Here is a 27,901-nt window from a genome sequence, read left to right on the forward strand (position 1 = left end):
TGCAGTTTATTCGTTCTTTAAAGGTTGTTCTTTGCTTAACACGTTCTATAATCCCTGAGGTCGTAGGTATTTTGTTGATTTGTTGTCGGTTTATATCGCTTAAACGTCCTCCATCTCGATTATACGGATGAGAAATAATGTAAAAGTTTCATGAATAAGATTGAGGGTCAACTCCTGGGAGAGTGTTGCAGTCTGGAACTTGCTGCTATTCAGGCTGCTGGGTTATGATTTGGTCCAACTAGTACCTTTGTGCAGGCCCAGGCTGCAGCGTTACGATGGGGTCATCGCCTACTCAGTAGTGATGAGAATTCATCAAGGAATTTATTGTGTTTAGAATGTTTTTATTTGAAGAAGGAAAATGGTGTGTTTTCTAGACATTTTAATCCTGATTGAAACTGTTTGAGATACTGCAGGATGTTTGTGCTGGGGTGTCCTCAGTTGCAGCTAAAATGTCTGATGAAACAGCTCTCAGGCAATCTTAGTCTGAAGATGGACACTGATTCTTGTTAAAAACAAAAAAGGAAAAATATGACCCAATTATAACTTCTATTTTGGAATCTTGACCATGGTATTCCTTGCTGTTAACAATAAATATACTACCGCTGAAGTGTCGCATAACTGCCCTGTTAAGGAAAGAACCTGTGATTTATGTAATATATATATATATATATATATATATATATATTCACTGAAAAAACCATAGGTTTCACACATGTTATAGTTAGCTGGACATTTCACTCGTAAAAAACCATTGAAATTCCCCCGTTATAGTTAGTTCAGGTAACTATAACTCGCGCGACCGCAATCCACTGCTGATGACATCACATATTACATCACTGTACTCACTAAGATACTGTTAATAGGTCAGTTATACAATTAATTTTTTCAAAAAAACATCCATTTAGACACTTATGTACCCGTTTATTCTTCCATTAACCTTTAGATATACATATATAAAAAATATTTATTTTACAGAAAGACACATATTCACTGGATGATGTCATCAGTGATGTAATATGTGAAGTCATCAGCAGTGGATTGCGGTTGCGCGATTTATAGTTACCTGAACTAACTATAACGGGGGAATTTCAATGGTTTTTTACGAGTGAAATGTCCAGCTAACTATAACATGTGTGAAACCTATGGTTTTTTCAGTGAATTTGCAAGGTTTTTCAAATGCTAATTCCTAACTATAACGTGTGTGAAACCTATGGTTTTTTAAGTGAATTTGCAAGGTTTTTTAAATGCTAATTTCTAACTATAACGTGTGTGAAACCTATGGTTTTTTTAGTGAATTTGTAAGGTTTTTTTAATGCTAATTTATATATATATTATTATATTTTTTATATATTTATTTTACAATAAACTACCTATGTATATAGTTATAGATTGACTATATCCTGTAATATGGAATGGCTCAGCTTTTTTTTTTTTGAATTTGGATAAAGTTGAACAGCATAGTTAATATCTTCTATAAACTTATAAACAGTTTAAATTTTTTTTTTTTTAAGGGTTTTTCACCGTGCGCGCACCCCGCGATTTTTTGAAAAAAAATAAAATGTTTTTTTCACCCTTCGGGGTCCTTCAGGGACCCCCTGACAAAGGCTAGGGGGTCAGGAACTCTCTACCCTGCCCCCTTTTCACGTTCTCCACCTTTATTTTTCACTGCCACACACAAAATGGCGTCCGACACTTCCTGATTTCCACCGATTCGAATGTTGACTGACATCTAACCACCAATCAGAATTACGCTCGCGCACGGCACCGTGCGCGCCTATAGATATTTATGTACTTTTAACTGCAATTTTCTCAGGAACTACTGAACAGATTGACACCATATATGCAAAAGGCACATGCCTGACCTGAGGACTACCTCTTTGCCAAATTTCAAGTAATTCTGTTCAGCCGTTCGGGCTGTACCTTCGACTAAAGGTCCTATGGGAAAATGCATGGGGAAAACGCGTTTTGGGACCCCCCTTTTTTCTCAGCCCCCGCTTGACGAATCACCCCGAGACTTTCAGGGTAGGAGCTGAGCGGAGCGCCCCATTAGTTTTGAAAATTTCGCGAGGATTCGTCAACCGGCGCCAAAGTTATTCAACATAGAATTTTCAGATTTCCTATGGGAACTCAGTCCTAACTATAACTATCTACTGGCGACCGCCAGTAGATAATATATACACACAGCAGATTTTAACCAACCTTACCCATTTGTTTGGCACTGCGCTTTCCTTGTTGTCAATTCTAAAAGCCTGTGTTTTTAAAACAATAATGAATGTTCCATTTATTAAGCTTGCCAATTGCTATTGTTGCATTAAATTAAATAACTTGTTTCTACATTTTTAAGTTTTTTTTAAATGCTTTTTAAACTTGTATCGAAGTGTATTTGATTTGTCAAATAATCTGCGGATGTCTGGAGATCCAAATCGTTTAAAATAATCTTGACTAAAGATTGAGTTGCCCATCTTGTCTGAGGATGGATTACCTCTTGTAGAACAGGGACTCCATGATCTACAGGGAGTGTGCATTGAGGCACGGTTCGGGCATGAGGAGGATGTGCTTTAGGAAGTTCACAATAGGATCGTAGTGAGCGTTTGCGGATCTAACATAGTTAACAAGCACGAGATATGGATTGGTGGTTTGGTCATTTTGAGAGTCATTCGGGACCCATTTATTTATATTTATTGTATGGCTGTGGCCTTCGTGTATGCATTCATTTGATGGTGGTGGTGGTGGTGTCGTCTGTGTCCATTCTCCATGCTACACCCAATCTGTGTGAATGTGTAATTGCAGTTGACTTCAGCTGTGTGGTTTGGCCAAAGGCGCCAGCATATGCATCCCAGCTGGTTTATGGATTGGTGTGATGCTAACAGGATGCTTTGGCCTCTCATAAAAACAGTCCATTCTATAATCGTTCATGCACGTTCATTTGTTTTACTTCGCTGTCATGATAACATGTTGTTGGTTTTCATGCTGTTCTATTTACAAAGATGTGAGAACACAGTCTTTACGAAAGGGCCATTGTCAACAGTATCCGCTATGGAATCTTTTGCTGTGCATGTCTTCTGATTTCATTATTTACCATGCAAACTTCATCCTCTGTCTCGATTTCACAACTATCTTCTTTGAGAGTAAGGTTTAATGCTGCCAATGGACTCTGCCCTACTCCCAGCTTCCACACTGTCCTAGCCAAAGATGTTGCTTCTTTGCAAGATTTTCTCTCAAGGACCTAAACTCTTTCCTCTAACAAAAAGTTAGACCTGTTGTATTTGACAATGCTTGCTTTCCATTTCCAGTACTGCAAGGCAAGGGTTAAAGTTGCAGATGTGTACCCTCACGCTGCCTATTGTGAAGAGGCGCTGGTACAGTGGCGGCCTTACCATGATCTGGAAGGTGCATTAAGAATCAGTGGCCCTGGAGACCAGTCACCAAAAAGAAATCAAGAAGGGACTTCTGAGAGTACTTTGATGTACTGTGCACGTGGTCGTGGAGCTGCAGGGGGTTAAACCAAGAGTAGGAGGGATGGACACGGTTACCGGTGATTGTCAGGCCTCTGGGGACACCTTGGCTTTCCTCTTTACAAATCACTGTTTCAGAGGTCTCGATACAAGCAGATGCATTCGAATGAACCATGACTACAACTCCCAGAATGAACCAGGAAGTCAACAGACATTGCAAAAACGGACTATACCGCATGACCGGGACTCCCGGGGTAGTTACTCCAAGGTTGTAATAGTTGGAAAAAGTAACAGGTTAAGACGTGAATGTTCTACAGAAATAAACGTGCGTTAAACAAGAGACGTTTTCGCAAGTCTTATTGACTTCGCAGTTAACTCTGAAAGACGCTGACATGTTTTTTTTTCAAGCCTGTTTTGTGTAAGATCGTTTATCACTGCGCGTAAGCAACAGCTGGGACATTTTTAGATACAACCGCGGGAGAGGACTCCACGAACCGGCTCTTCGTGTGCCAAATCCTGACCTCTCGGCGTGGAAAGAATGTGTAGTGCTTCCGGGCGGAGGGCCAGGATGTGTCCAAGAGCAGCAGTGCGAGGACAGAGATCCCGGGAGCCGTGAGACCGAGGGCTGGCTGCTAGTTCTTGAAAAGCGCGGGCCTACGAGGGGTGTCCCCTGGAGGGCTGCGCGCCTGGCAGGGGCTTCGGATCCCAGAAGTGCGCAGAGATGGGGGTGGCTGTCACACTCACAGCCCTCCTGCCGCAGCAGACACCAGGGGGCAGCCCCCTGCGAGGGTCCATCAATTTCGGCGTTAATGCCACCAGGAACGCCTGAAGGGCGTCCTTTGGGTCTGCCTGGCCTGAAAGGGCGTGTGACCTTTCAGAAGCGTGCACCGCTCATTCCATTAGCGTCATTTGTAGCCCACGGGGTTCAGATGAGAGGGCTACCGCATCACTTCCGGTTTCTATACGGTGGACAGAAGGGCACAGAGAGGGGTGTTGGACCTCACAGGGTTTAGGGTCGCCCTCATTGTTCTGGTTTATTCACTCGAAGACCGACGGCCCTATAGTAGGCGATTCTTAAACACTGTATTCTTGATCTCAAGTGTGATACCTACTGTTCTTGTGGTGTTTGCTGATAAAAGCCCCCATCAGGGCGCAGCAGGTGCAGTGTCACTTGGCCCGTGGCTAATGGGGCCCTCTGTACCTCAGTTATGTTTTGCTACTCCTCCTCATGGGAATAGGGGTCAGTTTCCCATGCTTTCATTGGGGCCCATCGCAGTGTTTCAAAGCCACTGACCGTCCCTGATTGGGTGTCATGCTGCATCATCAGGTAGCTCCTCGTGTAAAACGCAACAGCACGCTACTCACCGCCATTCGTGGGACACACGCCGTGCACGTCTGGGAAACCACTCACCAGTTTGTGACTGACTCCTTGGTATTCATTATTATTAGGCCTGAACTTTAAGACCGCTTTAGCTGTGTTGCCAGACTATTGTTTTTCTCTGAAAGCTATTGACGCCCTCAACAACAAAATCACCATGGCTGACTCTGTAAAATCGCTGGGAATCACTGTCGATCCAAAACTGGACATGGCCAAGCACATCAAAATCACTGCGAAAAGCGCCTTCCTCAACCTGAAATTACTCAACAAAATAAAACCCTACATCTCACCCAAGGACCTCAAACAAGCTACTCAAGCACTAGTGCTGTCCAGACTAGACTACGGGAATGCAGCCCTCACAGGTACAGCTAAATGCCACTTAGCTCCCCTCCGAACAACACTCCATGCAGCAGCCAGAATGATCACAGGAGCAAAGAAATACGATCACATATCACCCGCACTCAGAGCTAAAATGGCTCCCAGTCGAAATGCGTGCCAACTTCAGAACTGCTTGCCTCACGCACAAAGCCCTGCACACAGGGAAACCCGCCTAACTGGTCTCCAAACTTAAGAAGGCCGGCCAGACAAGGACCCTCAGGAGCTCCAACACGCTTCTCCTCATTCCGCCGAAAACACATAAACAAAAAACCGCAGCCCGCTCCTTTTCTGGAAGTGCGCCCAAAATCTGGAATTCCATCCCAGTCCACATCAGAACTACCCCATCCTTCCCAAAACTTAAAATGCAGCTCAAAGACCTCTTTCTCAAGCGTTTGCCCCCGTATCGATAGCTGCCGACGGAGCACACTAGCCGGAACCGGGCGGATGCCAGATTCTCTGCCATCAAGACATCTACCTCCGCCAAGCCACCGGACACCTACCTCGCCCCCCCCACCCGTAAAGGAGGTTGTCTTGTGCCAACGTGCACACCTCTATAACTACATCAGACTTCCTTGCCTTAATGCGGTACAGCACACCCATACCTCCGAAGCGCCAGGAACCACTATACCATTATGTATACTACCCCGCTACTTTGTGATTTCCTCAATACTATTGCGTTACTGTGTGATTTCCTTGACACATATGTTGTAAAGCGCTCCGATACCCTCGGTGCTGGCCGGCGCTCTATAAAACTCTTAAATAAATAAATATCATCAGTTGTTTACATAATTAGCGGGCTTTTGGTCAGAAGGCTTCATCAATTGGTCTGTTAACCCCTTCGATGCGCATGACGGAGCGGTTCCGTCATGCGCATCGGTTGCGCTGTGCGGATGACGGAACTGCTCCGTCATGGCCCCGCCCGCGCACGAACCCTTCAGCACAGCGCTGTAATCCGCGCTGAAGGGGTTAAATTCAGGGGCGGCTGGTGACATTTGAAAGTGGTGCGGTGTAAAAGTTTGGGATCGGTGACCTGTAGCGGCAAAATTCTGCCAACCCTAGAAATGATCAAACGTAGTCTTTATTAACAGGTGCACGGGCTTTCACAATACTTTCGGCTAGTTCTAATTTAGGACTAATCCCTTCACCAGAGATAGTATGTCCTAAGTAGTTCACAGAAGCAAACAGAATTTAGACTTTTATTTTTTGATAACCAGACCGGGCTTTATGGCCATGTTCTTTTTAATTTAAATCTTCTACCGCTACTGTGTTTCACGTCGTGGGTAAAACAGATTCATTGGGATAATTTTCACTTTCGACCAACCGCCATTGACATCCTTCGAATTCCACTTGACGAAAGCAGTGAGGTAAAGAGCCTTTGAGCGTACAAGTGCAGTCCTGTGCAGAGCAGCTCAGTCCGGCACTTCAGTACGAGGCTGGCAAGACAGAGAGCTTGGAAGGCCCGGGCAGCAAAATGCTCAGTTCAGGGTGAGACAACTAGCGTGCTGTTCTGGGCCATCAGTAAAATCCTGCTGCTTGGTTCTTTTCTTCGATTTCAAACAACACACAACAGTAAAAGCACAGTACACGCTGCTGCAACGTGGTTGTTCCTTAGACCCCCGCCTGCCAATCAAATGAGCAACAGAAGTTTTGGAGGCCAGAGACACCCCCAGCCCCTGTCCATTTACTTTAATGGCACTGCTCCAGACAAGCCTTGGGGCATTGCGAAGACCGCCCAAATGGGTTTCTGCATCTCGCAATGAACAATCGCCACTCCCACCACTATTAACGTCACATTTCAAGCTTATGCTTGCAGGTCGAGCAAGACCTCGCCCCGACAAAGTGCAGGATTGTCTGGTCACAGGCCATTTGTTTGGAACTTCACCCCGCCCTCAGAAAAACAATGAACCACATAAACTGCAAATGTACATTTTATTTTAAGCTGCCCAGTGTTATTTATTTTTCAACCTCTTCTTCTTTCTCCTACAAAGTGGGAGGGCAGCGCCCATTAAGACCTTTAATACCAGCCGCCCCTGGGTAAATTGTCAATCACATTTTTTCTCCGCCCGCCGCAGTATACATCACGGGGCAGTTCATCAACTTACTTCGCCCATTGTCTTTCCTCACTTTGAGAGACTGCACAAAGCCAGTGCGCGTTGTTCATGCACGTCGTTCACATCCACTTACAAAGATTTCCTTTCTCTTTAGTGACAAAACTGCCTTAAAGCATGCTGTTTGTTTTTGTAGTTTGGATATTCATTTTAAATATCAGCGATTTTATTTTGACTGCCCTTTACGTGCTCAGTTAAATTCATAGTTGCCAACTGTCCCGTTTTTGCAGGGACAATCCTGGCAAGTTGGAGACTGTCCCGGGTAATATTGTTGCAGAAACTGTTCCTTTTTATTACATACAGGTCCGCAAACAAGACCTTCCTACATGTTGCAGCCCTATGCTGCAAAGTGTCTGGGAAAATGTGTTCAAATGTTGGCAACTTTGTAGATGGTGATTTCTTTTCTGTCTTGTTTTTAATTTATAAAAGATGGTATGTGATTTTCATTGCTTCGCTATAAAGTGAACTAATATTATCTCTTTCACAGGTATTTAATAATAAAAATATTAATATTCATGGCTTGCCTAAAAAGTTCTTATTAAAACAAAAATCACCAGTAAAATGGCCGCATTTAGGTTTTAAATTTTTTTGTGACATTGATTTGCAATAAACATAAAAAAATAACCATTGAACAGCTTTCCAAGGCCAGACCTATTGACTTTGCTAATGCTTGTTTTTATTCTGTAACAAACTACAGCTATAAGTATCCATCTGTCTTCGCCCAGTGTGAGATCTAACTATAGGAAAGTGTTTTAAAATACGTTTTATTCAATATAATTTTTTTATTGAAGGTAAGTCCAAAGCTAAGAAGCGAGAAGAGATATAGACGCGGCACAAAGGTCATAAGATAATTGAATTGTCGCTTAGAAGACTGCTTTTGGAGCACTTGTGAATGGCTCTTACTCGTGCTTTCCCCACAAGGTGGATACGCATCCCCCAGAAGTAGAATAAACCCGGTTTCTACAGAATTGATTTGTGTTGGGCAGTCTTGGATGATTTTGATATCCAGGTGGAATATTATTAGCTGATGAGACTGAGCGCGGTGGCCTGTTTCACCTCCTATTTTCTGCATTTGTTGTCAGACTTGGTTGACGTCTACATCCAGGTTGCTCTTTTCACCACTCACTTCTCTAGTCCTGATGAAGACCCACGTTTGAGGTATTCAGCGACCCCCCCCATCGTTTCGGGTCGAAACGTCGATGCCTCTTAGAACTAAAGAGATTATGAATAGATGGGGTGCACAGTTCAGAGAGTCCAAAAGGCAAGTGATTGTAGAAAAACAACTTCTTTATTATATCTTTAAAGGGTTCATCTGGTATAAAAATGTCCAATTGGGGTTGATTGCACGGACATTACAATTTTTGGAACTGGCGTGAGGTGCGGCAAGAAAGGTCCGCCGTTGTTGCAATTGGATTATGCCTCAATGAACATTTATCCTCAAGTTGGCTACAGTTATCTATCAACTGTGACCCCTATGTTATGCAGATAATGCCATACCTTTGCATTTGACAGGCTTGTAGGTGATGAAATATAATTAAGAAAAGGATCAGGAACCCTCCAGTTCCTCTCTTCTTCACACCTTCATGTGCCCCTTCTCAGAGCACTTTCCTATTTCTAATTCCCTATCATCCTGAGCATTTATGTGATTGATTCAAATGTCTAGACATAAATTAATGTTTTCAAGAAATGTCAACTAAAAACTGTTGGTTTGTATGTGTCTCTTTTCCGAATTCAAGAGATTTTTGCTGCCTTCCCCGATAGATGATTTTTCATATATTGTGCAAGAGTAAGTGATACATTCACCCCTTTCTTGTGTTCACCTCCCTGATGGACCATTGTATGTTTGTATCATTTAACACCCAGGTCGTTCAGGCTACATTTGGGTCACCCCATTGTTTGTAATTGCACTGGAATTATGCAGCAGAGGAGGGGCAAATTATGCGGTGGTATCGAGTAAATTATGGAGTAAGAAAAGGCAAATTATGCAGGGGAAATGCAGCACATATGGTGATAGTTTAGTTAATCATTTTGAAATGTTTGCACTTGTTAACCCCTGTCTGGGCTTTGTTCGACCTCATTAGTGCCTGTTTAACATCCGAATATAGCATTCCGCAACGGAAAGGTGACTTTGGGAGAGGCCTTCTGCTATGCGGCAATTCCTGTCGCTGCGTTTTAGTAACTTTTGTACCAATGGAGTTGGAAACTATTTATTTTGTTAAAATCTAAAGATTACTCAGCATATGGTGGATAATACGGCAAATCTAGAATTATGCTAAATACGCAGCAGTCGCATAATCGCTTAATTCCATTGGCGCTGATCATAGTTTTTTTTTTATTATTTTTTTTTTTCAGTCATGCTGCATATCAGCCATGCTGCTATACTGCATGACTACAAATCATTGCGAAAGTCTGCAATGCCCATGATATACAGCATGCATAAGAAGGAATGGCAGAACCAATTGTCTCAAAGGCGAGAGACCTGTTGGCTTTGCCAATGCTTGTTTCAAATGTATTAAGAAGCACTTGGGGTGGGCATGTGGGGCACTCAAGGTAATTACTAGAATGACTTGTAGAGAAAAGCAGTACCATAAAAAAGGAATTGATCTCTGGTGGTCTAAGAGCCTCAAGGAGTGCCGTTAACCTATTATTGAAACCTCAAAGGTTCAACAAGAAGAAAACATACAAACGATCCTTCTCTGGGATGGCCCCCAGAATCTGGAACACTCTACCCCCCGAAACCAGACTGAATGCCTCTACCGCATCTTTCAAAAAGGAAGTCAAAGCTATCCTCATGGCGGCAAAATTCACATAAACACAATCCTTTATGCACCGACTTGTACAGATCCTGTACGTTTATGCCCTTCTATTTTAACGTGCCAATCACCCCCCTCGTCCTGGACTTTTTTCGCTTTGGGGATGCTTTCCCGGTATCTACCCTGCTGCTGTTTGTACGATATGTTGTTTATTTGCCTGCCACCTGCTTTTATCCTGTTTCCTAAGTCACATTTGTATTATTGTAAAGCGCTCTGATATCCGTCAGGATCTTGTTCGTGCTCTATAAAACTCTCAAAATAAATAAATAAAATTGAAAATTGAGTGTTCCCTGATTGTTAATATGTTTTTTTCAGATTCTGCAAACATGTCTTGTTTACTGTGGCGGGATTAGTTCATATTTTTACACCAGCGAGTGAGACGAATGCAGCACTGTAGAAGAATGAATTACTTAGCATTACTTCTCTTGCACCTGTGATTTTGAATACAAATCCAACTCCTCTATAGTGCACAGGTTTCACTGTCGACGTTACAAATAGAGTGGTCTAGGGAGATCAGAGCTTCCATCAAAAGGCTGGAGAGAAGGATTCAGCGGGGACCTTAAGACTCACCACTGAAACGCTGGCCATTCGGACCCACGAACCAGGTCTACTGAAGCATCTTTATCTGGAGACCACCAGGACCGCTGTATGGGCGGATTGTTGATGTGCTCCAGGGATGAAAAGGGTGATCCGCCCTTCCGACGGGACCCTTCTGGAGATGCCAAGCACACTCTGAATATGATGCATGGTGCCAGGGGAACACCTTCAACTGGACGTATTAGAAACCACCAGGTGGTAGAAGTATGTGTTACGAGTAACTATATTCTCTGTCCTCTTCAGGCTCGTAAGGGGCTTGCGGGACCACTCCAAGCCTGTTTAAAGGAAGGATCAGTCACTTTGGCACTTAAAGAAAATTACACTCAAGTTGCTTTTTGTAAGAAATTGAGTTATAGGATGAAAGGTGTGGAAACCTCACTCAGGCAAAAACAACAATCCTTCTCAGGGTGAATCACTAAAGTAACCTGTACTTAGTCGCCTGGTAGCTTGGCACAAAGCAGTCAGGCTTAACTTAGAGGCAAAGTGTAAACTATTTATGCAGCACACAAACAGTAATAACGTGAAAACACAAGAAAAATCCCTGAACCAATTTAGAAAATAGAGTACATTTAATAAATAAAATGATACCACAACAAAAAAATCCAATGAGGAAAAACAGATATTGAATTTTGAACTTTTTAATGAAAATAAAGCCAAAAAGCAGAAAGTGCCACTTCGGGTTATCTGGTTGTGTTAGAGCAGGGAAAAAGTCACAGGTTCAGGCCGACTGCAATGGAGCATAGTGTGGATACAAGAACCAGTTACCATTTCAAGTCCAGAGCAAGAGTTTAAATGGGGAACTTCTAGGAGAAGAGAAGAACAAGCCCAGGGCTTGGGAAGAGAAAGGGCAGAGTGCTTTCATCTGGATCCTCTGTTTCAGACAGCCATTCCAGGCTCATCACCATGTGTAGGCACTGTCGTATTTCCTGACACAGCTCACCAGTCTCACTGACATATTTTGCAGATGTTGGAGATTCAAAATAGACTGCTCGAGAGGACCGAGATTTAGGACATTACAGTAATCCAGATGTGACATAACGCAGCCCCAACCACCAGTTCAAATTTCTTCAAAGGGCTAAAGAGACAGATATTTTTTCTCCGCTTTTTTATTTCTGCAAAACCAGAGGGCCAAACTCTCTGAGTTGGTTGTAGAAAGAACAAATGTTGGACAGACAGATGCAAAAGTTCTAAACTTGTGCAATTGTAGAAGGAGTAGGCCCAAGTAGGGAATGCCGCAAATGGTTAGTCCAATTTATATAATCTAATATCAGGATCTCAGCCTTTTCTCTATTTAGGTTTTAAAAATTAGTAGACATCCACATCTGTATGCATAACAGGCACTTTAATGGTCGGTCAATAGAATTTGAAGTATGTTGGTCCAATTTCAGTTCCAACTGAGTGTCCTCAGCAGAAAATAGTGTGCTAAACCCAAAAGACTGGATGAGGCCACAGAGTGGTTGAATGTACAGGTTAAACAGAACAGGCAACAAAATGGAACCTTGAACAATGCTGCTTGGGTAAAGTGTAGAATGAAATGGAGTCAGGGCCGCAAATTGAGGAGACCTGCTAGTTACGAAGGAAACAAACCATGTAAGTGCCAGCACTTGAATTCCGGCGGATCTGAGACAGTCCTGAAAAAGGCACTGATAAATCAAGTAACCATAATCTGGCATACTGACCCTCAACCTGCCACACACGTAGATGGTCTAGAATAGCCACAAGCACTGATTTTCTGCTGTGACCGGTGTGAACCCCGCTTGTCCCATGTCTGCAAGCTCCTATTCTTTAAAGTGTTTGTCACCCATGTGGCTAGGTGCTTCTTCATGGCCCTGGTAAGGGCCAATAATGAGGCAATAGGGCAGAACTTTTTTTAGTGTTCTACCTTAAGCCCTGGCATTTTAAAATATATGTCAATATGCCCTACTCAGGAACCTCTTGCACCAACCGTGCCTGTAGTGAGTCCTTGATGGGTTGGTTTAGCGGAATTCCTACAGCACAAGAAATGCATTTAACAGATCACCCAGGATTTTGCAGCAAGGAATGGCAAATTATACGGCCAAAAAAACAAAAGGCACAACACACTAGGGCGACTCCGTAAACCCCAGGAGACTGGGTATGAACATGAACACACAGAGGAATCTTTTATGCAAAATGTTGCCTATGAAATAGCAGTAAAATAGTCTGCTAATCTTAGTACGTGCGATCAATAGCAAGGCAATAGTAGATTATATCAGATGTTAGGCATACTTCTCTGCATCGTAAATATAAAGTACAATTTATTAATAAATTACATAAGGATATATATCACATTAAAGGGTTCAGGAGCATAGGGTCAAAACAAACACATCAATAAGTCGCACTTTCTTGTGGTCCCAATCAGATCAAATCTTGAAAGTCCCAAAATGGTGATCTGAGGTACCACGGGGACCTCACATCTTTCTAACAGTGCCATTTTCAGAATTGTAATTAAAGATCTGACTTTACCTATAAAGTAATTTTTAGTTTTGCCAATTTTTTTTATTGCAGTTTTTATAGACCCAAAACTCTACCCTTCTACCTGCTCCCAATTGAAAGATACCAATTATTACAAGAATTAAGGTAAATCCAATGTTATCCTATGAGAGAGGTAGGCCTTACAGTACTGGAAACCAATGTAAGAGTTTTCCACTACCAGGACATGAAAAGCTTAAATTACAAATCCAACTTTTTAAATGCACTACACCCTGTCCCCTGGGTTGTTCAGGGCCCTGCCCTACTTATATACAAGGCCACAGAAAATATGCAATTGTATGCAGCATTCTTCGGATAAATATGTATTTGCCCCATTTACCACATAATTTATCATCTGCTGCATAATCTGCAGATTAAAAAAAAATGTTTCTAGCTCAAAGAGTTCAAAAGTTACTGAAAACAAAACAACCCCTTGTGCCACTCAGAGGCAGGCCGTTTGCAAAGGTTGACTGGTCACCATTCTGTTGCTAATTGCTATATTTAGGTGTTAAACTGGCACTAATGTTGTGCAACCTATGCCCAGACAGTGTGAATAAGTGTTGAAATGACAAAATAATGAAATAATGATATCACAAAATTTGCTACATTATGCCACAAAATTTGCCTTTGCTTGCTTCAGAATTAAGTCAACACTGCCACATAATTTGGTCCTCCCCTGCCGTATAATTCTAGCGTCCCTGCTTATATGTATTAAAAAGGAAGGTTTGGACTTGTCAAAAGGTTTGTTTTGCAAGGTTGAAATGGCAGTTTAAAACTGCACACACTGGCTGCCATGGCACGCCTGAGACATGTTTAAAGGCCCACTAGCGGCCTTTAATTTACAGGCCCTGGGCACATGTACTTTTACTAGGGACTTACAAGTTAGGTTAAACATGCCAATTGGGTATAAGCCAAAGGTGCCATGTTTGAAGGGGAGAGCATGAGCACTTTAGCACTGGTTAGCGGTGATGAAGTGCACCGATTACTATGGCCAAGAAAAACTAATCCGGCAAAATATTTGGGGGGACCCTGCAGGAAGGGCCAGGTTCAGCCGTGGCACAATGAGTGCTGCTGACCACTAGTAGCATTTAATTTACAGGCCCTGAGTGTAGGAGAGTGGCATCGACTGCATAGTTGCCCCCAACTTTTTGCTGATGTTTTGACTGTTTTCTGACTCTAGCCAGGCTGTGGCTCTGCTATCCAGGACCCCAGCCTATCTGCTTCCTCTCTAAATTAATGTGAGTACCCTAGGTACATACCAATTGGATACTGAGGACACCCTATCAGCCCCTTGTAGATGGTACCCTAGGTACCCAGGGCATGGGTCCCTCAGAGGCCTAAAAGGGGCTGCAGCACTTATTGTGCCACCCCTGGGACAGCCATACAAACTGACACCACCAGACCACTACTGTAGTCTGGGTAAGGTGGTGCTTGCACCCCTTACAGGGATATAGGTATCCTGTATCCCACTTAATACAACACATATATCCTCATAGGTCTCCCCTAAGGCAGGCCTTGCTAATCCTACAGGGCAGGGTGCTGAGATATGTGTGAGGGGGAAGCCCTACCCGAGTAAGGCCCCTCTGCAAACTTCGTAAAACTATTGCTGGGTTGTTTGTTGTGCAGCCATAGCATATACTCTTAACCGCATTATAAGTAATCGCGATAGTGTGATAACTTGAGAGTGGCTGTACAGAACCATGTCATGTTTGGTGTCAAACATCGTGGAATCGTACCCCCAATCCAGCCATGGGAGTGAGGGCATGATTCCCCCCTGCTAGAGGGGTGATATGGTAAAAGCGGCAGATTTTAGACACCAATTTAAAAGTGCACACGTAGTACAAAATGGATGCTACCCGCCACCCACACGACTCTGGCTGCCTGTGGCTGGGCAGAACTCCAGCCACGGCAGCTGGACAATAGGGATCTTGTTGCAGGGAGGTGTTCCCACCTCCCCAGACAGACTATGTGGATTGGAACTGGGTGGGTGCAACATAGGATGTCTTTCAAACTTGCACGTAGGCTTCTCCAGTGCCTACTTCTGCAAACACCGCCTCAAACCAGTTCAGGGGCATCCTGTCCCCTGCCCAGGCGGGAAAACACACAAAGGGGAGAGGGTGTAGCCACCCTTTCCCGCCTGAACTCTCATTGGTGGGCTCTGATTCAGACACTCCCCTAATCTCTGGATAAAGGTGGGTGCAGGGTCCCCAGAGCCTCAGATTAATCTTGGACTTCAAAGACTTGAACCTTCGACTTGCTGCTGCACAGCTGAATGAAGAAATCTCCCTTGGAGTAAAGGAGTTACCCCCCTGCTTGGCAGGCACCTGAAACACTGCAAGTGACCCGGTTGGAACTCCACTGCTCCTATGGACATCGAAGACTTCTGCCTACCCTGAGGTGGGTTTCCAAGCATCCCAGAGGCCAGTGAGTGTGCACAGCAAAGCTCAGCACCGTGGACCCTGTGGGTGACGAGATCCCCAATACCCCAGGACACCAGCCACCTCTTGCACAGCACACGACCCCGACCAGTGGGGAAGTTGTACTTTGGCCCATTATTGAGACAACCTCTCAGCATTACTTGTGCCAAAGGACAACGCTCCAGCTCTCTCTGGCGACCCGTGGGCTCATCTTTACGCACTCCAAATTGCCACCTCCCGCGGTCCCTTGTCTCTCGACTGGTGGGCCTTAGTGGAGGTCAATCTTTTCTTTAAAGGGCTCCCCTGGTTGCCCCAGGCCTACTCTACAGTCTCCTGGCTGGAGACCTTGCTCAGACCTCGTGGGTCTGCACCGTAGCTTTTTTGTGATCCTTGCGTGGGTTGCGGTTGCCAAGGCTTAGTGGATCCAATCCGGACACTAACACCGCAGCGGCCTTCATCCTTTATGGGACAGTCACCCTCCAGAAGCTGGCCTTCCTTGAAGGCTCCTGGACCCCGTGGCTGCTGATCCAAGCTACCCATCTTCAACATGAAAACACCCGACATTGAAGGGCTCCTTCTCCTGAGCTCCCTGGTCACTGGCTAGTGACCCAGACTCTGTCCCCTCTGCTTTTAGGTCATTACCTTCAAGATCTACATCTTCAATCTGCACGACATCGACGACGCTTCACGCCAGCAGCAGTTCTTCACCTTTTTCCATTGAAAACGAGATCGCGACCCGACAACGAAAATGACCTATGCACCCGGCTTCCCTGGGGCAGGTAACAGTGGTACCTCGGTACTGTCGTGGGTGTGGGCCCTCCAAAAGCTTAACTCTAAGCTGCTGAACTTCAACTCCTGCTAGAAGTGTCCAGATTCTTGTAATTTCCAACCGCAACATTTCCCATAGGATTTAATAGGGATCCCGACTGTAGTTTAAACACTGCACCCGTCTCCCGTGGGTCCCCTTCCTCACTACCTTGGGTGGTTTTGTAAGGGGCCAGCGACCCTAAGTACCCTAGGCACTGTCTGCAGAACTGTCGTGGTTCTTATACCACTTTTTTAATATATGGTTTGGTCCCCCCCTGGGGCCCTGTGATTCCAGTGCTATTTATTGTTGTTTAAATGCTTTATTGAATTGTATCTTTACCTCCAGCCTCACAAGAGACTAGTGGGATTTGTTCTTAGAATAAATACATATATTTTGTATATATCTGTGTGGACTACTCTTTCATTTGGTCATTCAAGAGGTTATCCATGGTAAAACAATAAGCTTAACGCTCCTTCAAGACTTAGCCTGAAGGCTGCTCTCCACAGCTGCCACTAGGATAGCTTTCTTTAAAGGTTGTCTTTTAACCTATCACCATAAGAGTCGAATTGGACAGGTGCAAGGTGTCCCCTATAACTAGTCGACAGCATATGCCAGGCCAACTTCTCACACTGAGTACCTGTGGTTCCATATACGAGGGACTAACAAGTAAATTAAATGTACTAATCAGGTATTGGCTAATTGTATGAAGTGTTCGGGAGAGAGCACACGCATGTTTGCAGCGGTGAAGAGCACAGAGTTCTTAAAGCCAACAAACGTGGGCTCAGAAAACAGGAGGGGTGAAGGCAAAAAGCTTGGATGTTTCCCTGCAGACAGGACCAAGTCCAACAGATGTCTGTTGAGTGGTTTGTTCTGTTGAACCAGAAATATACTAAAGAGGGCCCCTGAAAAGCTAAATGGTAGGGGAGGAGGGCAGGGGAAAAATCAACACAAGGAATCACAGAACCTCCCCCAAATATTTTAGGTCGGTAATAACTCCCACAGATAATAGGTTAGTGCCTCATTCAATCACAGGGACATGGAGAAATACATTTTTAAACAATTTTATTTTTATGTAAGCAAAAATATAAAAATGGAGCTAGTGCAATAAACATAATTTCAAATTTTTGTTGCACTGACAAAAAGCCAAGTAATGCCCACAAAGAACCATGTTTTAACCAAAATGCATTTTTAAATACATACAGATAACACACAATAAATTCAATATATTACAATACTACACATGAGACATATACAAAAAACAACATGAAGACAAGCCACCTAAAAAGAAAACAGAAACAAATCTCAATAGTAGTACAAATTGTTCATATCAATAATTAGAACACCACAAGCGCCGACGCGCGTTTTGGAGTGGACCACAAAGTCCACTGATTCCTTTGTCAGGGCGCATAAGCAGATAAATGGAACAGTGGTCAATTTGCTCATCAATGGGGTCTTTTTAGTGCATTAAGACTCCGTGGAGAAAAGGGCTTAGAGACGGGGCTTCTTGGCAACTCAGAGCGTACTCAAAACGAACTCTACTGAGTGAGGGAGTAGCTATCAGTGTTCCAATGGACCAATAAGCAAAAACAAGAGGTAACGAAGCCAGTACGAGCAATACTCCTGGGGGACAGCTTCGTCAAAAATAGTGTAGAATGATGTGGAATATGCGCGAAGGTCGTCACTTGGGCAAGATTAGAAGAATCCAAAATTGAGCAGTTGCCCCCCAGACTGATAAGTTACGGGCATGAAACTCTTGTAATTGGATATAGAGTAGGCTTAGTAACAAGGTAAACGCTAGGTCGTCATCGCCTCAGAAATGAGGTCAGTAGCGTACAGATGCTCACCAATTAGTGGGAGGTACGCGGTGTGGAACCTGAACGGAATAACGGCCTGATCACCGACCCTTGTTCTGTTGAACCAGCACGGAGGTTAAGGGTCCACCTGACTCCATATCATTACGGACACTGTTTCCAGTCTTGGTTGGTGTCCATTGGCCCAATTCATTGACTTAATTAGCATCGGACACCCAATGGCGTTTATTTTCAGGTGAAAAGTCCAGGACTTGAAGCCGCCGCGGAGTGAGGTGGTCGCTCTAATGGAGGTGCATGTGTTTGTTTACAGATGAAATAGGAGTCTGCACGGATCCATGTGAAGAGCTTTCTCTTTTCCCACATCAGCGCCGCAGTAGCTCGCTCCATTGTATTCTTTGCGTTATGGACCGGGAAGTCCTCACATCACCATGGGATCCCCAGGACTTGGAATGTACTCCATTTTCCCAGGCATCCTGTTTCTCCAGCTAGAGCAACTGTGTTTCTCCCCCAGAGAAGAATGAGAAGGGACTGAGACCACCCTGTCAGCAACTGAATGACTGGAAGACAAGAGCGGGTACCTTCGATCCCTAGTCAATGTCCCACTAGAGCGGATCAGCAAGGCCATTGACGCTGAGCGGGATCTGACAGGTGCCCTAAACCCGGGGAGGATATGTACTTGTGATGAGTTCAGAGGTCATTATGGGACTTAATCACGCTCTTTTGTCTCTGCAATGTTCCTGCTGACTCTCCAAATGTCCTCAGTGACATTTTCTGAAACAACCTATCCCAATATGTTGTGGTCTCCATGGATGAGATATTGACATTTTCACAAAATGTTGTCATGTGAAGGTTGTGTAGTTCCCACATTATCATAACGTTCTATGCAAATAAACCCACATATTTATTTATTTAGCCAGATTTGTATTTCACTTGTGGTCTAGGGATTATCTTCAAAGGACATTGATGTGTGCTTAGATAAGCGGTCTTTGCTTTTTGAATAGTCGCGTCCGAGAGCTCTTAAAGATCTTGAACGTTTGGGGCTTTGCATACTTTTAAGGCATTCCACATAGGAGCATTAAACCTCTGGCATAATTCTTGCAGATAATCACACCTATGTATGGGATAATAACACTCAACAGACTTCTGAGATTCCCATTGGCACACAGAGAGGACACACAGGTCGAGCATGCATATACACTCGCCTGTGGGTGCATAGGTACCTGTGTGCATGCTCTCTCACTGTCCATGTTGCCTCTGTATGTCTGCCTCTAGGGTTGTCCAATTGTTCATAGACTATAGGAAAGCCAACCCTGTTGGCGTTGCCAATGCCTGTTAGACAAGCAATCCTGCATAAATGACCCCTGAAATGTTTTCTGTAAAAATAGATCCCTTTCAGATTGATTTTTGACCAGTTTTTGTTTGCATTTTTTTAAGCACCAACCGTTTTCTACCAAAGAGAGGCCGAGCATATAGAAGGGCTGTCCTGATATGGGGGTCCCCCACTCTTACTGGCCTGTGGAACACTGGGCTACTTCCAGTGGTTTTTGGGCTGAACCCCGAGGGTGTTGGTCGAATATCTGTTCTTTCCTCTTTCGTTTTTATTTATTTTCCCTACTCTTCCTCATCTTTCTCTTCCATGCGCTGTTATCTTTCTCGCTCACTCTATCATTTTTTTTCTCCCTGTCCGTTTCTCCAGCTTCTGCTTCTAAAGTTTCTCTCCGGACTGCAGTCTGTCTGCCTATCTCCGCTTTTGCTTTCGTTCTCCGCCCGCAGCCGGTGCAGCGCCTTTCCAGAGACAGGAAAGAGAAATCTCCGCGGCTCGGACTTTCGTAATGTTTGGGGAATTTGCGGGGCTCATTTCCAACCAACGGAATAACGGTGCGCAGTTTGAATCGCCTGCTCCTCCTCTCATCCACCCGGTCCCTCCTTCCACCCGGCTCCGGGCTCTTCACTCCAGCTGTGACAGCGATCATGCCGCTGTCCGGGAGGGGGGTCTGCCCTGCTGAGGGAGGGTCGCCCCCTTACTGACCGGGTCCCAGGAGGACGCGCCCCTCACCGCATCATGCCACTTCTGGACTTCATCTGGTCGTGCTTCTCCCGGGCCAAGGTAAGTGCCCCCCGAAGCCCTCCCCGACCCCCGCTTCAGTGCGCAGGAGAAGTCATGGAAAACTGACAGCGTGTTCAGGAAGACAGCTGTGCGCGCAGGGAGTGGGGGGCTGTGCGCGCAGGGAGTGGGGGGCTGTGCAGGCAGGGACTGAGGGGCCTTGCAGGCAGGGAGTGGGGGGCTGTGCAGGCAGGGACTGAGGGGCCTTGCAGGCAGGGAGTGGGGGGCTGTGCAGGCAGGGACTGAGGGGCCTTGCAGGCAGGGAGTGGGGGGCTGTGCAGGCAGGGACTGGGGTATGCACATGTAGTGGCCGGGGTTATGCAGGCGGCCGGTGCGTGTGCTGAACCAGCCTGCGGAGGGCGTCTGCGCAAGTTAAATGGACGTATCGGGCTCTTTAAATAACACGAAATATCCAGGATTTAGTCCTTTCTATTCACCGCTAGGTTAGTCGTATACGGGATTGAGCCGGATAGTGTTTTGTCCAAGATCACACAAATAAAGAAGGACGGATTAAAATCTAGAGACGGATTAAAATCTAGAGTTTATAAAATCATCATATGATAAGAACGTATGCTGATAAGAATAGATGTGTTTGCCACGTTTGATACCTACTTTTTATATTTGAAAACTTAGCGCCTAGACCCCCCCCCCCCCCTCCAACATTAACTTTGAATTTAGACCGTTTACACCACGCTCTTTCGCAACTGGCAGCATTGGGCCGCGTGCGCCCCCCTCTCCCCCCTCCACTGTCCAGATTTGGGGATCTAGGTTTGAATACAAAGTTTTTATTTACTTTTCTGCACTGAAGTGGGAAATATTTGTCCTTTTCCCTAACTCAGAATATCCATCGTTTCCTCGTTTGTGTTTGAGGGGTGTGCCTGGTTACTTGTTTTGTGCAAACGTTTGTCCTTTCCTAAAATTGTTGCTGCATCATATAATGCGCATGATGGAATGAAAGGCAAGCAGGGGCCGGACCCTCGGCAGCGATTCTCTCGATCTAGGCGCTGCTCGTGCAAGATTTCTGTCCTTAAAGGGCCGCCCAGTGTAGAGATCCCAGACCTCTCCCCAGTCCTGCAGCGCTAACAAACAGTAACAATAAGCGTTCTAGGGTGTTACTTTCTTTGATGACGTCTTCTGGGGTCATGAGATCTATTGTGACATCATCCACTGGTAGTCCCTTTAACACATTGGCAGCAGTCTTCCAGCACCCCTACATCCCGTGCCATTGTGGTTGAAATGGAAGTACATTTATGAACGCTCCAAACCCGAAGGTATCAAGGCGCTATATATTGTAAATGAGTCCAGGGATACGTGAGGCTAAAAAAAAGACTCCAAGCCACACTCGCCGCCCGCAAGTTCTTCTTCAGGGCCCCTGATTGGACACGTTGTAGACTCTGCACTAAGTCTATTCTCAGACTTTTCTCTTCCTTCCATGTGGCGTGCAGTCACCCCCGTTGTCAGATGTACAGGGGGGCCACAATTTTAGCAAACATCTACTAGTCCAAGTAAGTGGATGCTCCACAAATCTGTTTGCCCTGGGGGAAAAAAAAAACACTTTTCCTTTTTGGGGCCATGAAGTGAGGTGGCCCATTATAGCCGAGCTCTGATCATGGCTTCTCTGAAAATCTTTGGGCTCATGCCATACACAGGTTTTAATTCTAGCAAGCCTATAGTTTTGCCACCTTTCCGTAAAACCATATACAGGAGTGGAAGTTGGCGTGAGCAGTAATTCTAGGAATCACCTGTGAACCGTGTGCACTCACACATTTACATTTTGAATGGCGTTCACATCTCCTCTCCAATCCCTTCCCACAACTGGAAAGACTGGACATTTACTGATGACAAGGGCAGGTGTAAAAAGCTTTTTAGGGAGGAAAAAGGGGGCACGGTAAATACATGTGCAATTGCTTGGCAGACTGACACTGCAGAATATTGGGTGTTTGCTTTTGCGGAAATGCAATGCAGAAAATATTGCTGGGGGTGCTGTTTCCAGGCCGACTTCCGTCAACTCTTGTGAATTCATGAGAGTTGTAAATCTCCATGAATGCAAGGACATATATAATCGTGCCCATAATAGTTTTACACTGATTCCCCATGGTTAATCTTTTTTCTTTTATTTAATACTGACCTGCTTCAAACATCCTTCACTAATCAATACCTCAAAGAATGGTCTTTAAAGTTGCACAGACATCTAGCGAAATGCTATTTATAGTTGCTTGTCTACATTTTTTTTTGTAAGCGAATAATCCCCAATTTTGCTTTTATGCTTATGCAGGTATTTACTTCTACTTGAGGGGAGCATTCTTGTGGGATTATAAATGTATGTTCTGCGATGCAAATGCTTTCCGATTACTGTAATTCACTGTATAGGGCTAAAACCTGTTGGACAATACATGTGATTATACATTTATCTCTTAAATATGTGTGCAAATATAAAAATTGCAGCTTTATTTTCATGCTAAACACCAAATAAATCTGGGAAAATACAGGTACAATGAGCCAAAAATAACAATGGATAAACGGAGGTGAGAAAAAAAATACAGTAAAGCCAGAAGCTCCAATCATAGACTGTCCAATTGTTGCATTTTGCAAACATGGGCCACTTTCATACTGGACCCACTGTACATGATCCCAGCTGAGCTCAAGTTCCTTGCATTTCCGAACTGCTCGTCCTATTAGTAAAGGCTTTACATTGATTAATCGTATAGACATGTTAGTACAATTTCTACAAATGAATACTAACCTGGCCTTAGTGGCAAACAACCGCACTCCTCTTTTGCAAAACAGTGCCCTGGTACTGTAAACTGGCAGCTAAAGGGTTTCTGCTGCAGGGCCTTGGGCCTATTTGTCCAGTGGACAAAATAAACGACCTTGACCCCAAACAATGTGTCCTAGGTGTCTGGCTGCAGGAGTTCCACACCCCTGGGGGCTGCTGCTGTGAGGCACGAGTAGCTCAAACAATGCTGCCCTGTTGTTTTCTTTGCATTCTGGTACTTGTAGTCATGAATATATAATAGGGCTAAAGAATACTACAAGTTCCAGAATGCAAAGGAGACTCCATGACTGTGTGATTTACAGCACTGTCAATATGTTTGATGCTTTGTGATGGTAAACTTAAACTTAATGGTTCAAATCCCACACGCCCCTCCCAGCGCGGCTGATGACCCTCTTTCTATCAGCATCCTGAACGCTCCGGTATGTGTATGCCCCGGCAATAGTTAACCTGCACTTATCAATAGACAAACCCTGAAAGGCCCTGAGAGCGCGACTGATGACTTTCTTCCGTAAGCACTTAAGGTACCAGTACACCACCTTTCTGGTTTTGGAGACTTTTACCCCGTCGCTATGTACTCCCACATGCCCCATGACCTCACCTTGCCAGTGCTCCTGTCAGTAGCGCTCCCGTTTCTTACGCCGTTCTTTACGCCATTTAGCATGTTTAAAGCGCATTGATTGACATACTTTCTGTTTCCCCTGCCCGAAACACCCCAAATATTTTGCTCTCGGTGGCGCCTTGCTTAATTAGAGAATTAACTACTTGCATCTTGGTCCCCCTACTCTCAGGCGTCACCTGTCTCACTCGCGCACTATTAACCTCAGCCACCCACAGTGTCTCCTTTTCCGTTTTAGAAACACAAAGATTACTACTACACACAACGAAGCTTTGGTAAGCGGCTATTCTATCCTACAGATTCCTTACATTTTCTTTTTACATTCTCTTTTCAATTTTCTACACTTCCATGATTAATGAATCGAATGTTTGAATTAAGAATACTACATTTGCAGCCCTTTAATCTCACTCCTCGTTTGAGAAAATGTGTATATTTTTCAATAAGAGTGCTTTAAAATCTTGTGTAACTGCACATATATATACATGCATGTAATGATTATTCTACTCTGATATATAGGATTATTTAAGCATACTCTTATTCAGCGGACGCCTTGTAACTGAAACAGTTTACTTTTGTTTGTCCTATGCTCATGGTCTCATTGTGACTACCACAGATTTTCCTTTGCTATCACAAATATGTGTATATACATCTAACTCAATTCTGTCACCCTCTCCCTTCTCGTCTCCTCTCTATCTCTCTCCCTATTTCTTTCTATTCTCTCGTTCTTCACTTTCTCATTTCTGTTTTCCCTTTTCCGTTTCTCTCCCTCTATGCCCCGCACACTTCTGTCTTCACCCTGCTATCTATACCTGACTTCCATCAATGAACCTTCTGATTTTTCACGTCCAATCGTCCACTAATACTACTCTGTGACCTCTCACTCTGTGATCTCCACATTTCCTATATCTCTTGTGATATTCCACTCACTCCGAATCCCCCTCTTCTCTAACCCTCAACCAATCGGCCTTGAAAAAGCCCACGGTCAATGGACCACTAGGGCGAAACACGTGTCGGCTATCTTTCACTAGTCTGTATCTCATTTTCACGTATAAAAAAAATTCAAATAAAAACCAAGCACGTGAAAAACACCAGAAGACGTTTGACAATTTTTCCAGATTCATTTTGACATATCAAGAGGGCACAATCCTCCATCCCTCTCTGTAATCGCTGACAAGCACTGTTTTTTAAGGTATTGAAATCACTGGAAAACGCTGAAAAACCCCACCAGAATTTACCAAAAATAGAAACTGAAAACAGGAAAGCGTAGATATAATTAAAGGAAGCCTTAAATTGGAAAGATACAAAGAAGATCTGGAAGACGGTTTCTGATGTGGGAAACGGCAGAGCGAGTAGGCTGGACTGCCACGTAGGTGCTAAGAAACGAATGGTTCATTTTAAGCAGTCCTATGCGATTAAATGCCCTACAAATAACCATGTTGAGGCAGAACAACAAGATATATGTGGGCAAAAACCTGGCCATAGCAAATTTAGCCCCAGAAATGGAAAGATCTATCCTCGGCATGAAAAGCAAAAACGTTCTAGGTCTGGATCTAATTCCCCCTGACTTATATCATGAGGAGGCTAAAGTGTGATCCTGTATTCTCACTAAGGTGTTCAGTGCTGCTGCTATAAAGGACAGGATACCGACTTCTTGCCAGTCAGCAATCCTGGTACCACTGCATAATAAAGGTAGCTGAAAAAATCCATTAAGCTATCTCCCGATCTCACTCCTGAATGGAGCAGGGAAGATCCTGCACAAAGGACTATTACACAGATTGCAGGGTTGGACGGACAACAAGAAAATTCTGATGGAGGCACAGACTGGCGTCCGGTCCAGAAAAGTGGACCAGGCAATCAATTTATATAGGATTATTTATAAGTATATTGTTATCAAGAACAGTCTCCTTTATCTGATTTAGGTAGACTTGAAATCTGCCCTTGACCTCGTCCGTTGGGGGAAGCTATGGTCATTACTACATTAGATGGGTGTCGACAGCTTCCTTTTGAGAGCTATCCTCGGGCTAAATACCAAAAACATGGCCAAGGTCCATTACGGAGTCTTAGACTAGTGCACTGACTCCTTGTCGATTGACCAAGGTTTTGGGTAGAGCTCTTGTTGGCCGGACCCTTTTGAGTTTATTCCTGAACGATGTGGTTGAATATCTGTTAAAAGTCGACCTGAATGTCCCTACCTTCGCAGGCGGTACGGTGCTGATCCTCTCTGCAGCTGATGATTTGCTACTCGCGACAACCGAAAATGCATCACACAGCTTACTGGAGGCTAAGATGGAAAGCCCAGATTGATAAGGTCACCCTTGGTCTACTCGGGCTATATTTGCCTTCAAACAAAAGGTGGGCAATTCGTCCCTAAGCATAATATTGCAAGTCTACCAACAGAAAGCGGTGGCAGCCTCTTTATATGGGGCGGATCTATGGGGTACGGCAATTTATAAAAGCTCCAAGTGCAAGAGAACACGTTTCTCAGGTCTCTGCTATTAGTAGCCTCCGGGATCCCATTAGTGCCTTTGTATCTCGAACTGGGTATTTGCACCATAGCAGACCAGGCTGCGCTGAAACCTGTATTTTATTGGGAGTGCTTGTATAAGAACCCCTGGCAAGCATTATTTTTTAAAACGGATCCAAGAAATGATTGTCCATATATGCAGTTGGGTGTGGTAGAAACTGATTGAATTATGTTAAACATCTTTTGACATCTGCAGCTAGAGGGCTATTGGAAGGAGCCTACTCCAATAGGCCTGGATTACGTCTAACAAGTTAAGAAGCGGCTCTGGTCTTACAAAATTGAGGACTATATATACAAAGTTCGAGAAGGTAGGCTATCTGCTAAATACCTCGCCCATAAATCGTCCATTAGGATTGAGAACTTCTTGAACATGCTCTACCCGGATGGAAACGTTCCCTATATATAAGCTCTTGATTTGGGACCTTCCCAACAAAGGAATAAGTAGCTTTGTCTTGTGCCCAGGCAAAGTCTTTTGTTCAAACCATAGTATCTGGTTCTATGGACATTAGGCTTCAAGTCAACGGAGCTGGGCGTGAGGCGGTCTGGTAACCATGCATGGGTTGTTTAGTCTTCGGAAGCTCACAATGATTTTCTCTGATCAGAAATAGCTCTCACTGCAAAAGAGGTTGGAGACCCTTAGTCTGGAAGGTACCCAAAGGGGAACTATCGCTGTGATTGTTCCATTGGTGGAAAGGATGCTGTTATGTTATTTTGCACAAAGTTCACCCAGAACCGAAAACGCCGACTACTTCCCTTATTCAAGCTAAGAAGCGCCAGGACTGCGGTTGAGGCTCGGTCACTCTGCCTAGGGGCAGAAGAGCAGAGTGTGAGCTCAGTGTCCTCTTACATATGGAGGGCATGGCCAAAGGTCAAGCATCGGATGGGATCATAGGTGTCTCATCCTATATAATGTGGTTGTAGCCGCACAGTGAAATGTTCAATCTTCCTGAGTAAATTAATTTACTGTGGAAATGCTTGAATGGCAGGGGCATACCTACCATTGGTGCGGCAGGTGCAGTGCACCGGGGACCAGAGCCCCAAGGGGCCCACTAAACCCTGATAATTGCTACATTTTACTACCCCAACAAAAGTGAAATGGGCCATTACTACCCATCTGCAGGTTGAGTCTCTTAAGTTAGTGCTCGCACTATAAGCTCATGTGCACACTGCACAATCTTTCAGACACATTTTCTAATATCAGCACTGGGTATTGCGTGAAGGTGAAGGATTAGTTGTTGCATGTCATGTTGCAGGGAATTTTTTAAAGGTACCTTTTAAATTATGATAATGTAATTCGAAGATGATATGCAGTGCCATTTTTTTTTTTTGTAAATCATTTTTAGTGGATTTTTTCACAGTACAAGAAAGACATCATTTGGTACATCAAAGCAAAATGTGTTTCAGAGCTTCTATTCATGACTGCCATAGGATACAGGCAGGAGTAAATGGTTCAACGTATCATAGACAGTTTTTAATAAAGAACGTCAACTTCAGATCACAACAGTAGTGTCACATGTTACTTCTTTCTCCCTTGCGGTGTTCCCCCCTTGTCTCGTTGTGCGCCTATTTCTACCGTGTTTGGGTGTGTGTAGGCCCTCACCTTCTCTCCTTCCGTGGGCGTCCTGT

The 27,901-nt window shown here is 44.4% G+C and overlaps 1 protein-coding gene across 2 annotated transcripts in view; it reads left to right on the forward strand.

Moving 5' to 3' along the window:
* Window positions 1-27,901, forward strand: part of STARD8 (StAR related lipid transfer domain containing 8) — a 644,863-nt gene that overhangs the window by 161,507 nt on the left and 455,455 nt on the right. The window contains exon 1 of one of the 2 annotated variants that reach the window (XM_085608323.1): window positions 20,027-20,362. The exons of the other annotated variant lie outside the window; for it this stretch is intronic. Coding sequence (XP_085464449.1) covers window positions 20,318-20,362 — 45 coding nt within the window. The 5' untranslated portion in view covers window positions 20,027-20,317. Of the gene's footprint in view, window positions 1-20,026; window positions 20,363-27,901 lie in introns of those variants that run through there. 2 annotated transcript variants of the gene reach the window in all.

Source organism: Triturus cristatus, chromosome 5_2, assembly GCF_964204655.1.
Source record: "Triturus cristatus chromosome 5_2, aTriCri1.1, whole genome shotgun sequence".
Taxonomy (NCBI): Eukaryota; Metazoa; Chordata; class Amphibia; order Caudata; family Salamandridae; genus Triturus; species Triturus cristatus.